This window comes from Mytilus edulis, chromosome 9 (assembly GCF_963676685.1).
Source record: "Mytilus edulis chromosome 9, xbMytEdul2.2, whole genome shotgun sequence".
NCBI classification, from domain to species: domain Eukaryota; kingdom Metazoa; phylum Mollusca; class Bivalvia; order Mytilida; family Mytilidae; genus Mytilus; species Mytilus edulis.
This window is the reverse complement of record NC_092352.1, coordinates 2,709,703-2,725,617: the sequence shown is the minus strand read 5'-3', so window position 1 is coordinate 2,725,617 and position 15,915 is coordinate 2,709,703. Positions and strand designations below refer to the sequence as shown.

At 33.0% G+C, this 15,915-nt stretch overlaps 1 protein-coding gene across 1 annotated transcript; it reads left to right on the top strand.

The window, feature by feature from the left end:
* The first annotated feature begins 2,856 nt into the window (after positions 1 to 2,856).
* On the top strand, positions 2,857 to 15,822 carry LOC139489384 (carbohydrate sulfotransferase 15-like). The gene is made up of 8 exons (XM_071275696.1): positions 2,857 to 2,862; positions 3,604 to 3,879; positions 4,491 to 4,698; positions 6,469 to 6,597; positions 9,953 to 10,109; positions 10,802 to 10,964; positions 13,163 to 13,310; positions 15,338 to 15,822. The coding sequence occupies exons 1-8, from the start codon at positions 2,857 to 2,859 to the stop codon at positions 15,529 to 15,531; spliced, it is 1,281 nt and encodes a 426-aa protein (XP_071131797.1). The 3' UTR covers positions 15,532 to 15,822.
* The last annotated feature ends 93 nt before the right edge of the window (positions 15,823 to 15,915 follow it).

Below are 15,915 nucleotides of genomic sequence, written 5' to 3'. Positions count from 1 at the left end.
CTGACAACGCCATGGCTAAAAATGAAAAAGACAAACAACAGCACACACGACACAACATAGAAAACTAAAGAATAAACAACACGAACCCCACCAAAAAACTAGGGGTGATCTCAGGTGCTCCGGAAGGGTAAGCAGATCCTGCTCCACAGTGGGCACCCGTCGTGTTGCTTATGTGATAACAAATCCGGTAAATGGTCTAATTCGGTAGGTCACATTCATGAAAGGGAAGGGGATTTACGATGTAAGGAACATATCCGATATAATTTGTGAAACGGTTATTCCATAACGGTCAACCAACTCGTGATGGCGTCCGTAAAATTTACGAAGGGATGATTTCAATTTCACCATTTGGAACTCTTGGTTTAATAGCTTCCTTGTGAGCAGCAACCCTCTATCAAGAAAATCATGATAGGAAATGCAAGCACGGGAATATCGTATCAACTGGGAGATATATACTCCGTATGCAGGTGCTGCTGGAATGTTGCTACTTAGAAATGGAAAGTTCACAATTGGAAAGCTGAAATCATCTCTTTTGTCGTAAAGTTTTGTTTTCAACCGACCCTCAATTTCTAGATGTAAGTCAAGATATGAGGCCGACGTAACTGTATCTGTAGTATCCTTTATCTCTAGCTCGATTGGATAGATGCGTTCCACATAGTCACCAAATTTTGAATTATTTAGTGAAAGAACATCATCTATAACATATTAGTCCAGTGACCCGTTTTTGAATATTTTTGGATTGTACAGAAAATATGGTTCCGGAAGCTTGTAAAAAAAAAATTGCCAATACTGTAATCGCATAAGCGCAGTTTACACAGGACAGCAACATCGGAGTGAGGAAAAGTCAATTACACGATTGATTAAATAAAACCCAGTGGCCAACAATAAATGAATAATCGGAATTTTGATGAAGATAAACCCCAAAAAGCGCTCCGAAAGCCAAAAATAGATTAAAAAGATATATTGGTTTGCCTTTATTTCTTCTAATGCAGAAACAAACTGAAAACACTTACATTTTAATATCATTTTGGTTCATGTTAATTTACACTATGGTGTACAGAGATGGGTGTGTTTTGTTGTTGGGTTGGCCATAATGTACAGTTGAGATTTCCCAACTTTATTCCACTATGAGCTGCTTATTCAAAAATGAATGTTGTCACCAAATGCTTTGTAAAATAGAACATAAACGCTTATTAAATATTTTGGTCCATAGCCAAAATGCCTCGAGCATACTGTTTTACTCGTGTCATTTTGGCCGTCCGTCACTTAATCGGTAAATAGGGTTTATACAACTTATTTCAAAATGCTATATTTTTTTTATGTCAACTTTAAAATGAATATATATACCAAAAGTGCGCATATTCAGTCAAGAATTTTTTTTTATGACAGGTTGCTAAATTTGGTATTTTGAAAATACATAAAGGCATACAGAGCACATAGTCCGACTTCCTCCTTCTATAGTGTACAATTTCAAGGTGGAACTTTTATAAGTGTTTTACTTACAGAGAATGCATGTATGTTCTGAGATATTTTTTATTGTATCATTTTTCATGAATGACAGAATGTTGAACTTACATTTAATACAGTTTGCAAGGTTTGTCTGCAACTATGCACACTACCCATAGAGAATATACTATATTAAAAACAGGTATTGTTCTATCTTTCACTTTTACAACTAACAGAATGTTTTTATTAGTTACCTTTTTTATTGCTGCATAAGAAATGTGCCTTTTAGACACAACAACTTCAAATTGTATTGTATCGTACTGAACATACCTGAAATATTTGCCACCGGACATTTTGCAACCTCATATCAATCAATTCAAATTGTACTTGAAAATCACTGTTTACTCAAAAGATATTTTGAAGCTGAATGGGCACCCTGTTAGTTGGAAACAAAACTAAATCAGTAGAACTAATAGGAAATTTACGAAATCAGATAGGGGAAATGAAAACAAAATAACAAACACCATTCAGATCCTGTTACATATTTTTTTCAATACGTCTCAGAAAAAATAGCTTATTACTCTATATTAAGTAATGTCATCCTTTTTCTGCCAAATTCTATGCATATTGGTTAACTTTGAAGCAATTTATCTTTAAAAGAAAACAAGGATGGTGACATGTGTCTCTATACATGCATGGGCTCACTTATAAATCCTGTAAATTGTTAGAAAATGCCTGTACCAATATGGAATATAACAGTTGTTCTCCATTTGTTTGATTTTGCAGTTAGATTTAGGACTTTCCGTTTTTATATTTCCTTGGAGTCGTTTTTTGTTTGTTTTGTTATTTTACTTTTTATTAGCACTTTCTTTAATCTTTTGATTAACTCATTTGTTAAATAATTGTTTTCCTGCTAAATGTTAATGATTTTAATATACATTTTTGACTCCTTTTTTAACCCCTTTTCTCCTTTCTCCTGCCCCTTCTCTCCATTCTCCCGTCCCTTTCCCGTCTTCCTTCTTCTGCCCCTCTCTCCCATGCTCCCAATTACCTGTCGAGGCCCTCACTTATGACAATTAGCAACTGCAAAACCATATGATATGTTTAATATAAATCAGGGAGAAGTTTTAAAAGTAAAAAAAGTATCTTGAACAAATACTAGAAAAATGGATAAGGATAAAAAGTCATATCGTTAAACAATTGTTGACATTTGATTTCAATTGATTTCAATTGATCCAATGATTTAACAACGCAAGTGATATGACATTCCCCTCTGCCTTCATATTTCTGGGTTGATACATCAGAGGTCAATAATTGTATATTGTCACAAAACTATGGACATTTTTATCAAATACACGTTTATAAAATCACCGGTATATAAGCCGAAGGACAGGCAAATTCATTTACGGAATGGCTGTAATATGTTTTCTGTCTATGAAGAAATAGAATAAAACATGTGATACACAATGAATAACACGCGTAGTCTATGGAGAAATGATAATATAAAAAAATGTTGTGCACACTTAATAACCCGCGTAGGTGATTATTTTAAAGCTTGCACCACATATATATTTCATTATAATATTTTGATAAATTTATCAATTAATCTTCCATCGGTATTACCTCACATTAAAGTGAACGACTTACGTGCATCTTGACATCTTAATCAGTGATTTGCTGTTCCTTGTATAAATATTATAAGTAACTTCTTCGATTACCTCAAGGTATATGCGTCAAACATGTTGTCACACTGAAGAGATGTTCTGTAGGTAATTAATATTTTATTAATATATTACGTTGATCGAATTTTTAAAAGTTTAAATTTGTATGGCAACTTAAATTCCTTACTAAGTTTTCTACTGTGATGCCAAAATTCAAAATATTATTTTCTTTCGTTTTTTAGTCTTATCAACATTCTTATCAATTGTCTATTAAGGATTTGGGCATTGTCTATTTTTTTTTGTAATTTTGACTCTGTCCTTATTTTCTTTTTGAAGGTTCTGAAGGAATTCTAGTTTGAACGAATACAAGAAAAAAATCGGCAAGTAGATTTTTTTCCTGATAGAATGTGGATCTTCACAAAATAAGAATTATTATAACCCAAAGCAAGAAATTTATGTCTACGAGTATATGAATGTTTTTCTTTTTTTCTTTCAGACATGCTATGAAGACAGTTCATCTCGACTCAACGACAACATGGAACAATCTTGGCGATTAATTCATCGTTGTAATACCATGATAAAAATTCTAATAGCTTATATACTTGTTATTTTGACTGTGTGTGTCTTAAATAAACTAAGATTTTTTTTAGAATTCAGCGTGTATAACAAAAGTCATACAAACAGATCAATTGGATTTAACACCTGGAAGTATGAAGAGAAGTACTGTCAAAACAAAAGACAAAATACAAGTGTTGATGACATTCTGTGCATGGTTTGTATGTTAGTCAGTTCTTATGTGAAATCTGATTTCGATGTTTATGGGAGATCTTTGTTATTGTCAAAATATTCACATTTATTATAGACCCATATTGGTTTAGTATACTTTCTAGACACCCGTCTGTTGTCGACGACATTTTTAATCATTGAGTTGCTCCGTGTCTCCTTTATGACATTATAAATTTAGGATATGTGGAATAATTGCCAATGAGACAATTATCCAACATGTTCAATGACATAGATTAAATAGAATAAAGGTCACAGTTTGACCTTCCGCAATAAACAAAACCCATACCGATGTCAGCTATAGAAACGTGACAAAATGTTCAACAAATCAAACAAAAATACCATCAACCTGCTCAAGGACAAATAATAAACGGAACGCAAATGAAACTTACAGCAACGAACAAAAACTACTGAATCAATGATTCATGACTGAAAACACATATACAATTTGGCAGGCCTAAACATGTTTGCGAGTGGCCTCAACCCTACCCTCCTCGTTTTCAATGAAGGCGTTTGCCGCTTTCTCTTCTTCCAAAAAAATAATAAATCTGCAAAATGCAACGATTATTCTTGAACTCTACACAACACACATTTTTTTAGAAACCATTTCAGTATTTGCCAAACTTTAAAAACCCTTGTTGGAGAGATGTGAACCATTCCATTAAATGTCTTCCATACTTTATGTTAATTGGGATAGACAAATCTGGAACCACGGATCTTTTCTCTAGAATAACCAAACATCCTGAAATAAAGGGGAACACTGGGAACCAAGAAAAAGAAACAAAATGGTGGAGCTGGTTGAGATATGGTAAGTATTCCAAGTTAACAATTAATGCTATGATCGAGTACGTACGCGCAAGCGCAGACGACGATTGACAGATTTTAAATGTATTTGTACACGTGGTTTTCTATTTGTTCATTAGAATGAAGATATTAATATTGTATGTTAAGCTAATGCGTCGCCAGTAAACTTAATTTGCGACCTTCATACCACCAATTGATGCCGTCGGAGCTTAAAATACAATACAGATATCCCCCAATAACTTGTAATCCTAAGTCGTAGAATAAACACAGATTCGACTATAATTGAATTTTTCAAGTAAGTTTTGATTTTTTTAGATCCTTTTTTATTCTTTCAAATAGTGTGAATAATTATGATTCAACTTTTCATTTTAAGTTTATTGTAAGTAATTGCCTCTTGCTGCCTTGTTCCTTTATTATTATAAGGCTGACTTCAAACAGGAACTTAAGAGGTTAGATAAGAAGTTAGAAATATCCTTTAACTTTACCTTCCGTTATATAGATCATGTTCAAAATTGTATGTCTATGTTGAACCCATCTATCCCAAGGAACTAGAGATAAAGGATACCACGTATGCAGCTATGTCTGCCTCATTTATTGGCTTACATCTAGAAATTGACAATGAGGGTCGGTTGAAAACAAAACTTAAGAACAAAAGAGATGATTTCAGCTTTCCAATTGTGAACTTTCCATTTTTATGTAGCAACATTCCAGCAGCACATGCATACGGAGTATATATCTCTCAATTGATACGATATTCCCGTGCTTATATCTCCTATCATGATTTCCTTGATAGAGGGTTACTGCTCACAAGGAAGCTGTTAATCTAAGAGTTCGAAATGATGAAGTTGAAATCATCCCTTCGTAAATTTTACGGATGCTGTTATGAAATAACTGTTTCACAGATAATATCCGATATGTTGTTTATGTCGTCGAATTAGACAATTTACCGGGTTTCTCATAACATTAGCAACACGACGGCTGCCACATGTAGAGCAAGATCTGTTCACTCTTCCGGATCACCTGAGACTAGATATCTTACTTTATAGAGAGTTTCTGCTTACAAGGAATCATTTGAATCAAGAGTTTTAAAACAGTGAATTTTTTTTTCGGATACCATAATGAGTTGATATACAATTATGGTTATTTGTATTACAGATGACGACGGATATGTTCCATTTATCATAATCACAATTCTGTCCTCTTTGAATGTGACCTACTAAATCGATTTATGAACTTACTTACATGAGCAACACGATATCGGACGGAACTCGTGCGAACACTCATAGTTTTGTTTTGAGGGATTCATGCTGCTTTTCTAAAATTTTTAAGGGTTGTTTTTTGCGGTTTTCAATTTGTAATGACTGTGTTGTTTATACCGCTAACATTCTTGGTTATCCTTTGTCATTTAAAACGTGTTTTTTTCTGAATTTTCTCAGTCGGTCAAGTTTCAGAAATATATTATTTACTTTATCGATGGTTTATCAATTTGGCGATGTCTTAGGGTTTCACAGGAGTCATTTACCAATCCGCTTTATAATAATTAAATGATGTATTCAACTGTAATGTTACATTGATATTCATCAACCATGAATGTAAGAGTTTTATCAAGAGTTTTGCTCTCGTTTGTTTTAACGGAAATAACATTTATATTGCAGTGCCAGAAACAACGTCATAGAGCTTTTATATCACTACCAAGTTGCGTTAGTTGATGCGCATAAACAATAGGCTGTTTGGTATTTAAAGTTGTCTTTATAGTTCCTATCGTTTTTTTTAGGTTTCTGGTTAAGACAGAACACAAAAAGACGACGACAAACCTTCTATGAGTACATATCATACTTTGATTCGTCAGCAGCACATATACGCAGCACTGTAAATGATCAAGGATATCATAACATGATAACAGGTTAGTAATCGAGACAGAGAGAGAGAGAGAGAGAGAGAGAGAGAGAGAGAGAGAGAGAGAGAGAGAGAGAGAGAGAGAGAGAGAGAGAGAGAGAGAGAGAGAGAGAGAGAGAGAGAGAGAGAGAGAGAGAGAGAGAGAGAAGAGATGAGAGAGAGAGAGAGAGAGAGAGAGAGAGAGAGAGAGAGAGAGAGAGAGAGAGAGAGAGAGAGAGAGAAATGAACGCTAGCGGAAGAATATCTCAAGAACGTTTTGCAACAAACGTGGAAAAACATAAATGCCTTTTCAACACTATACACTTGCACTGCACTGACAATGCAATATCATTAGCATAGATTAGTAGAATGATATATAAATGGATGGAAATTATATATCACTTTTACGTTTTACGTTTTGTTCCTTACGTCGTAACTACAATCCCCTTCCCTTTCATGAATGTGACCTACCGAATTTGACTATTTACCGGATTTGTAATAACATAAGCAAAACGACGGGTGCCACATGTGGAGCAGGATCTGCTTACCCTTCCGGAGCACCTGAGATCACCCCTAGTTTTTGGTGGGGTTCGTGTTGTTTATTCTTTAGTTTTTCTATGTTGTGTCATGTGTACTATTGTTTTTCTGTTTGTCTTTTTCATTTTTAGCCATGGCGTTGTCAGTTTGTTTTAGATTTATGAGTTTGACTGTCCCTTTGGTATCTTTCGTCCCTCTTTTATATACATAATAATATAATATATAACAAAAACCCAGAGTGTTCTGATAAAAAATAAGTATATCACTACAATATAATAGTTATTACGTTGACGTTGAATCACTTTCATTTTTAATCATCCACACAGAAAAAAATATATCTATGCACCTTAACCAAACTTTCAGGTATAGAAATATGATTTTTTTTTCTTCGACAAGTGCCCGTGACAATCAACCATGTTCAGTTCTTCAGTTCAACTTTAACGTTGTTCTCGTTGTTGTGATATCATGTCTTCTATGTACCATTGTTCAAAAAGCATGTGTTCAGTTAAGGAATACGGAGTTTTCGTGTTCAGTCTGAGTGTATAAATTTTGCAGTGTTAAAATGAAATACTTACATTTTATATTGATTGGAACAAATCGGTTCAACGAGTCTTTAGTTTTAAGTATACTGAATTTACGAACGTGTAGATCGTACTATAGCAGCTGATAGTAAGAAAATGAAACTTTCGAGTAGCGAATATTTTACATACATTTATGCAAATAAATGTTAAAAGGCACTAGCTGTCAATTTCGTGTACACTTATTTGACTCAAATTCTCATATTTCATTGATAACAATGTTAAACCTTTATCCGTATTATAAAAAGTATAGAATAAACAATTTACAGGGCATGAGCTCGAAAAAATTTAAATTTGTTTCGTGTGTATTTAAGTCTTGACGCAGTCTACTTCAATTTCGAGTTGACCTCCGGAGACCCCTGAAGGTCATATAAGCAATATAAACATAAATATAGATAATAAAAAGACACGAACTCGTGCATTTGGATTTTTCTAGATCTGTTCAATTTCTTATTATAGATTAAACATATCTGTTAATCATCGTTTTTAGCTGCATAAGAATGATATTTTGTGGAACGAATCAGTCAATCAAATGATTAACCTTTGTTTCACTTTCAATGTTTACATTCTTTTCCTTTAAATAACCCAACACGCACAATGCATGCGTTATCCATTTCTAGCTAAGGGGTTAAATCGAAATTACCATGAATTCGGATGCAATGAGATCGAATTATTCACTTACAAAATTACAAACACTTACAAACGATTTATTATTTCACTATTTCACTTTCATTAATGATTGAAAAAAATAAATAATCAAAGTCATAGTGCTCCTTTAATACAATAAAAACGAAACCATTTTGAAGTATGAATCAATTAGTTTCAAATAAAGGCAACAGTAGTATACCGCTGTTCAAAACTCATAAATCCAGGGACAAAAAACAAAATCGGGGTAACAAACTAAAACCGAGGGAAACGCATTAAATATAAGAGGAGAACAACGACATAACACCGAAACGTAACACACACAGAAACGGACCAAGCATCAGACAAAACACCACGAGAATAACAAATATAACATGAAAACCAAATACATGAATTAGGGATAGACCAGTACCGTGCCACGTCTGATCTCAATATCTCAAAAATAAAAGAAAACACAAACGACTCAACGTTAAAATGCAATACACACAGAAACGAACAATAATAGAACAATGGCCATCTTCCTGACTTGGTACAGGACACCTTTAAAGGGGAATAAAAGTGGTGGGTTGAACCTGGTTTTGTGGCATGCCAAACCTCGCACTTTAATGGCAAAGTTAAATATAACATTGAAATGACAACATAATATTACAGGACTACAATACAAATAAATAGGAGAACATATTAGACAAAGAAAAACATGATTAATAGATAACAACATATTTTATTTGCTTAAATATGCAAAAGGTATGAGTCACAAGTTAATCAATCCTCTCCCATGAACAATGCATGTATTAATTAATAGTTATCCCACGAGGACGCGGTGTGTCAGTGTAAGATCACCCGATAACCGGAGGCCAGAGGGTGATCTAACACTGATACACCAAGTCCGAGTGGGATAACTATTTACATCCCAGCTGTTTTAGATAAGACGAAAAACCATTCACGATCATTTACAACTCATAGAATTTAGTTTAGAACGCCACAAAATCTTTAAAATAGACTTTATATTTCACTATATAATGTATACCCTTTATGACCCCCCGAACACGATGATTGAATATGAAACCATGCCAATTCGCCCACTGATCAATCGGCCTACACTAAATGCCACTTTCTAACAAAATTGCCCTACTCTTGTTTTCCAATTCCCCCCATTTATAAAAGAGATAAATGCCATTGAATAATCAGTCTGACAACTTACTAATTACGAAAATGGTTAAAACCCCACTGAATAAAGGTTTGCAACTCGCTCCACTTATGAAAATATCTTGCTTCCTTTAAATTTGTTAAATTACTGATAATTGGTAACCAGTCGGCCTGATGTACGAGAATGAGTCGTGGGCTGATATGCTAAAGGTCTTGAGTTCGAATTCCAGCACAAACACTGGATTTTTTCTACGTAAATGTTGATAGATAGTCTTTACCGTATAATTAAATATAATTTTCATAGTGGATTTGACATTCCCGCCAAAATATAACAAAACAAAGGAAAGCATGCAAAATAAAGAAACGCTAGCTGGGGTGATATGGCAGGGTGATCCGGGTCAGACCACCCCTGGTAGAACAAAAGAGCTGGGATGTAATCAACCCTGCCACAGTTGCTAAAAGTGTGTTTCTTTTCAGGTGATGGCACTCCAATGGATATGTGGGATTATAGAGGATGGCCACAGATACCACAAAATTTAAATAAATCTGATCCAGAAATTCTTACTCCACATCTAATAAGACATCTTAATCCAGACATGAAATTTATAATTATTTTACGAAATCCAATAGACAGGTACTTGGAGTTTAGAATGTTGGCCATTTGATAATTTAAAAACAAAAGCATACTTTATTGATTGCACAGAACTAACAATTTCCATCCGACTTGGTTCTTCTCACCTCGATTTGATGTTCATACTTCAAACGTTATTGTGATTGTTCATTGTGTCATTACTACGGTTCATAGGTCAACTACGTCTTGTTAATTGTATAACTTATCGGATGCATAAACTACAGCTGGCCCCTCAACAAATATATAATTATATGCAAGAAACTAAAATAAAAATAATACAAGACTAACAAAGGACGGAGACTCCTGACTTGGGACAGGCGCAACAATGTGGCGGCGTTAAAGATGTTTTTTGAGATCTCAACCCTCCCCCTATACCTCTAGCCAATGCAGAAAAAACAAACGCACAACAATACGCATAGTAAAACTCAGTTGAAGAGAAGTCCGAGTCCGATGTCCGAATAGGTAATCTATATATTAACATAAAATGCAACATATTGCGTTAAACCTTATTTTTGATTATTTTCAGTGTATTACAAATATTTTTTTGTTTTTAATTGGATTGCTCTAGCTCACTATTCACTGTAGATTATACTCGGACTACTTGTTCATATGCCTTTCAAAATGTGAAATTATTTGTAGAGTATACTCGGACTTCTTTTTTCATATGCCTTAAAAAAATGTGTAATAATTTGTAGATTATACTCGGACTACTTTTTCCTAAAACGTGGTGTACCAACAAGTGCTGCATTTGATGTTGCTGTCAATTCATCTCTTCAGATTCTTAATGAATGTAATCGAGTAAAAAGTTTCCGAAGATGTCTTTATGATGCAAATCATATACATAAATGGGTCGAAAAGGTACTTCTTGGAATATGTATTGATTTGTGTAATAATATGTTGGAATCCGAATGGTGTCATTTAAAAAAAAATTCTAGTTATGTCCCTTTATAGCGTTGATCCAATCGAGGCATCATGTGTTTTCATATTTCTCCATTTATTTGTATTGAAATGCTTTTTCTTATTTTAAGAGAACACGGTGACAGTAAATTATTGATATCTATTGCAAAAGAAATAAAATTTTCCCTCAGATTTCTTTGGTGTGTACCTGTTCATTTTATTTTTTTGCAAGTTTTTGTTTGCCAATTGTAAAATAAAAAGATAAATAGAAATAAAAAACATGTTTTAAATTTGATCTAGAATGAAAAACCAGGTAAAGTTAAAAGAAATATGTTATTAAAAAGGGGGTTTGAATATGCTTGATATGGAAAGTCACATTGAATCACCCAAAGCATCATGGATATATAGGTTGAATCTTGAATAAAGATATTGTCAGATGGCCACTTATAACTTTAAGATATTTACATGGCTAAGAAAAAAGTAAAATCACAGAAATACTGAACTTAGAGGAAAATCAATTCGGAAAGTCCATAATCACATGGCAAAATCAAATAACAAAACGTATCAAAAACGAATGGACAAGAACTGTCATATTCCTGACTTGGTACAGGCATTTTCAAACGTAGAAAATGGTGGATTAAACCTGGTGCTATAGCGCTAACCCTCTCCCTTTAATGACAGTCTCATCAAATTCCGTTATATTTACATTGATGCGTTAAATAAACAGACACAATAAATAAAATAGTCAAAATATTAGTACATCAGTCATCAGCGTATAACAATTTTAAAAGGAACAATTTAACAGAACACAAAAACATCTACTATCTACGAACACATTCATTGATTTGAGTGTCTGAAGTCAGAAAATTGTATACGTCACATAAATTTGTCGTTCAATGTGCATACAAACGATTTTAAAATTTTACATAGGCAATGTTAGCATAGAGGGTTAAAAAATCAAAAGTATGTAAGAATAAATTTCAGAAATAGACCGAGATATAAACTAGTCCAAAAGTTATATATAGCATTTAAAAGAATCCACAAATAGTTAATTCCACTACGCGATTGACTGATTTTGACGTTTGAAAACATACCTAGTTGTTGATATGAATATTGATTAGAATAAAATTGATCAATGTTTACCAAATATAACATAGTTATATAAAAATGTATCAAAAAGCTAGATGAAAGTAGGAGAAGGAGGACAGACAGACAAATCAAAAACCTTATACGAAATTAGAAAACAATTTATTTGGGGAAATAACTACAAGTTTGTGTAAATTAAATTTTATTACAAAAGTGTCTGTTTTAAACGGTAATTTGATTTATATAAATTATATTTTAAAAATGGAGGAAATTCACAAAGTGAAATTTTCTAAAAAATGGACGATAATAGCAAATAGATGAGTCAACCATCTTAAAAAGCGCAACCCCAAAGGGTTGGTTACACTGTCTGAGTTCAGAGAATTCCACGAGAAGACGAATCAATGTAAAAAGTAGTAATTCTATTGACATCTAATTTAATGACCTCAGTGGCATTTTGCTTTATCACTATAAACCAATACTAAACTGATATAATTTATTTGCAATATGCACAAATTATTACTAATTTGTATTACTAATTTGTGTAAAGCTTCTCATAATATTTTATCTAAATATAAATAACAACATGGATTATAAACAGAACAAAATGTAATTTCTAAAACAAAACTTTGCTATGTATTGCAGTCTTCTTTTTTTTACCAATAAAACTTGAAAATGACAAATTTTATAATAAGTTTCCAATGGAAAACAGCGGTATACTACTATTGGCTTTATTTAACCATCTATGACAAACGCGTCGATATTAATTTTGAAATTATCAATTTCCTCCGCCCTGAAAGCAATATACAAAGTCACCAGCATATGGGATTTGATTTGATTTTTGTTGTTTTTACGCCACTTTAAAGAACAGCATTTAGGCTATTTCTTGGCGGCCAGTTTTTATTGATAGAGGAAGTTGGAGTGCCCGGAGAAAACCACCGACCTTCGATAGGAAAACTAGCATATTGGATATACATTACCCAACTCATTCGGTATCGAAAAGCTTGCATCTGCTACTCATAAAAGACTTTTCAAAATGAGAACCATTCTTTTTATAATGCTAATTTTTTTTTCAGGCTCGAATAAATGTTGGATTCTATAGTGTATATTTATTAGAATGGTTTAAAGTTTTCCCCAGAGATCAGTTCTTAATTTTAAGGACAGAAGATTATACCAAAGATATGTTCAATTACATGTCGAAACTATTTAAATTCCTTAAAGCAGGTAAGCTAACACATTGTAAAGATTAGATTGTTCGTTTTCCTCTTTAAATGGTTTTGCACTAGTCATTTTTGGGACATTTTATCATGTTTATAGCTTGCTGTTCGGTGCACGTGTGAGGCAAGGTTCCGTGTTGCAGGCCGTACTTTGACATAATATGTTTTACTTTGACAAATTGTGACTTTGATGGAGAGTTGTCTCATTTGCACCTCATCTTCTTCATATATATATATATAAGATAACACTTTAGGAATGACATTTTATTACATATATAACTTTAAATCTGCGTCTTAGTGTTTGGAAGAGTTGTATGAGAAAATAAAGTTAGACATGCATGCCTTATATTATATTGAGCATGCTCAAAATCTATAATCGTTCCAACTTAACATTTTATGTTAGGTATGAAAAGAAAAAAATGTGGTATGATTGCTATTGAGACATTTTTCCACCTGAAACCAAAAGAGGTAAAAGTTTTTCTACTAACGGTCACCATACGACCTGTCACGATGAGCAATTCATACAACAAAGTAAGCTATAAAAGGTCCCGCTATGACAAATGGGAAACAAGTCAAAATATATAAATAAAGGCCTGCTTTTTGTACAAAACTATAACGAAACACAAATATGATACACAAAAAAAAAACCAACTACTGAATAAACAGCTTCTAGCTCGAGACAGCTGCATACATTATGTGTTAAGGCTCTAAACCCGCTTCTAAGTTCATATATTATCAACTATATTAATACGTATTCCATATGCTGTTAACAACAATTTTCAGTATATAGTGTACTCAAAATTGTAAGTGTTCATAATAACTAGAATCATTATAAATCTGCTTTGCTTTAATTATTCTTTAAACTTGTTTGCATTTTCATTATCGTATGGTTTGTCATTTTAGTTTTTAAATGATCTTAGCAAAACTCTTGGATGTGACTAAATTTCTCCAGATCAGGAAAAGTGTATGTTCAGAATAAAAAAATTAAAAACCAACGCCTATCAACATTCCACAATCAACAGTAGAAATGTAAAGATAAGGAAACATGGACACTACTAAAATCATTGTGTGTCCCCGGGTAGAAAGGCGGACCTGCTCCACTATTGACACTACTAAAGATCCGTTAAACACGATTGATTAATTCATTTCTTATACGGAAAAATATAACAACAGATTGTACAAACCATGTGTGGTAATATTTGTCTTGAAAAAGTTTTTCCTTAAAATCTATTTATCCTGCAATTGGGTGTCCTACTATACAGATACAGCCCTACAGATATCGCTATGCTGTATCTGTATACTATACAGATATCGCTTTAAAGCTCCGCCCACTGCCGGACTTAGTATTGTTTGAACCTGTGTGACCTCCGAATGTGTATTCCAGTTGCATTCCAATGACGATGACAATTGTCGATTTCAAAACTTGAATGTGTATGATTGTCACAAAATCAACCATGTCAATTTCAGCATGCATGTTTAGTGAAAGTCAAGTCTGAAGCGTAGGACAACTCGTACACTTCTGTTTCAAATTTGACAATGTTTTGTTATTTGTTTTTACTGTTGAAATTAGTTGTTATGTTAAAATAGATAATTATTCACCTTGAGCGATGTATTATTGTTGACCATTCGAGATTATTTTTTGCGAAACCGTCTTCAGCGTAATGTGTGATTTTGATATTACTACGCGGGTCTCAAGGGATTACAAATCGAAAATAAATGCTAAATATGTTAGTTGTTGTGTCTTTCAAAACACAAACAATATACAGAATTAATTGCAGGATAAAGACAATAACTGTTTAGTGTCTTTAAATATCAGCTGTATTTGTACTCGGCTCGAAACAGGTGTAGTAGCTCGCTAAAAGCTCGCATACACCTTGTTTCCTAGCCTCGTACAAATACAGCTGATATTTAAAGACACTTAACAGTTATTGTCTATATATATGCTAGATAAGATAACAATTACAATTTATTGTCTTACAATGTTTATAGTAGTCTATAGATTTGATCTCTAATGAGTTTTACCTTTACTTTTAGGTGAATTAAATATGAAGCAAATGAATGATTTGGGAATTCTGTCAAAGAATCGTAAACATGTAACAAAAGTAAAACAGAAAGTTGCACCAATGTCACATGTAACCAGAAAAAAATTATTAAAATTATATACGCCATTTAACAAGGATCTTTCAGCTATGTTAAATGATTCACGTTTTCTGTGGAAAGACATTTAACAGAAAAAAACTTGAAAAATAATTATTTATTACGGACACCAAAGATATCGTTAATTTCATAGACAGGTGGCAACAGTTATGAAATGTAACACAGCTGAGTTATTGGAAATAATTCAAAGTTGTTTTTGATGTGGAGTTAGGGGAAACCGATGGAATTGTGTTTTTGTTTTATCTATACTGAGATTTTTGCTATTTCTGTAGAAAAGTATGGTTACTGTATTTAATTTATTGAATGTCATTGTATTTGTCGGTTATAGATTATTTGCTTGTTATAAAGCTGTATACGTTTCATCTTTTTTTTTTTTTTTTTTTTAATCTTTTTATAGTTTATTACATGTTTATCATTGTGGCACTATGCTGTTTCTGAGAACTTCATCATTTTTG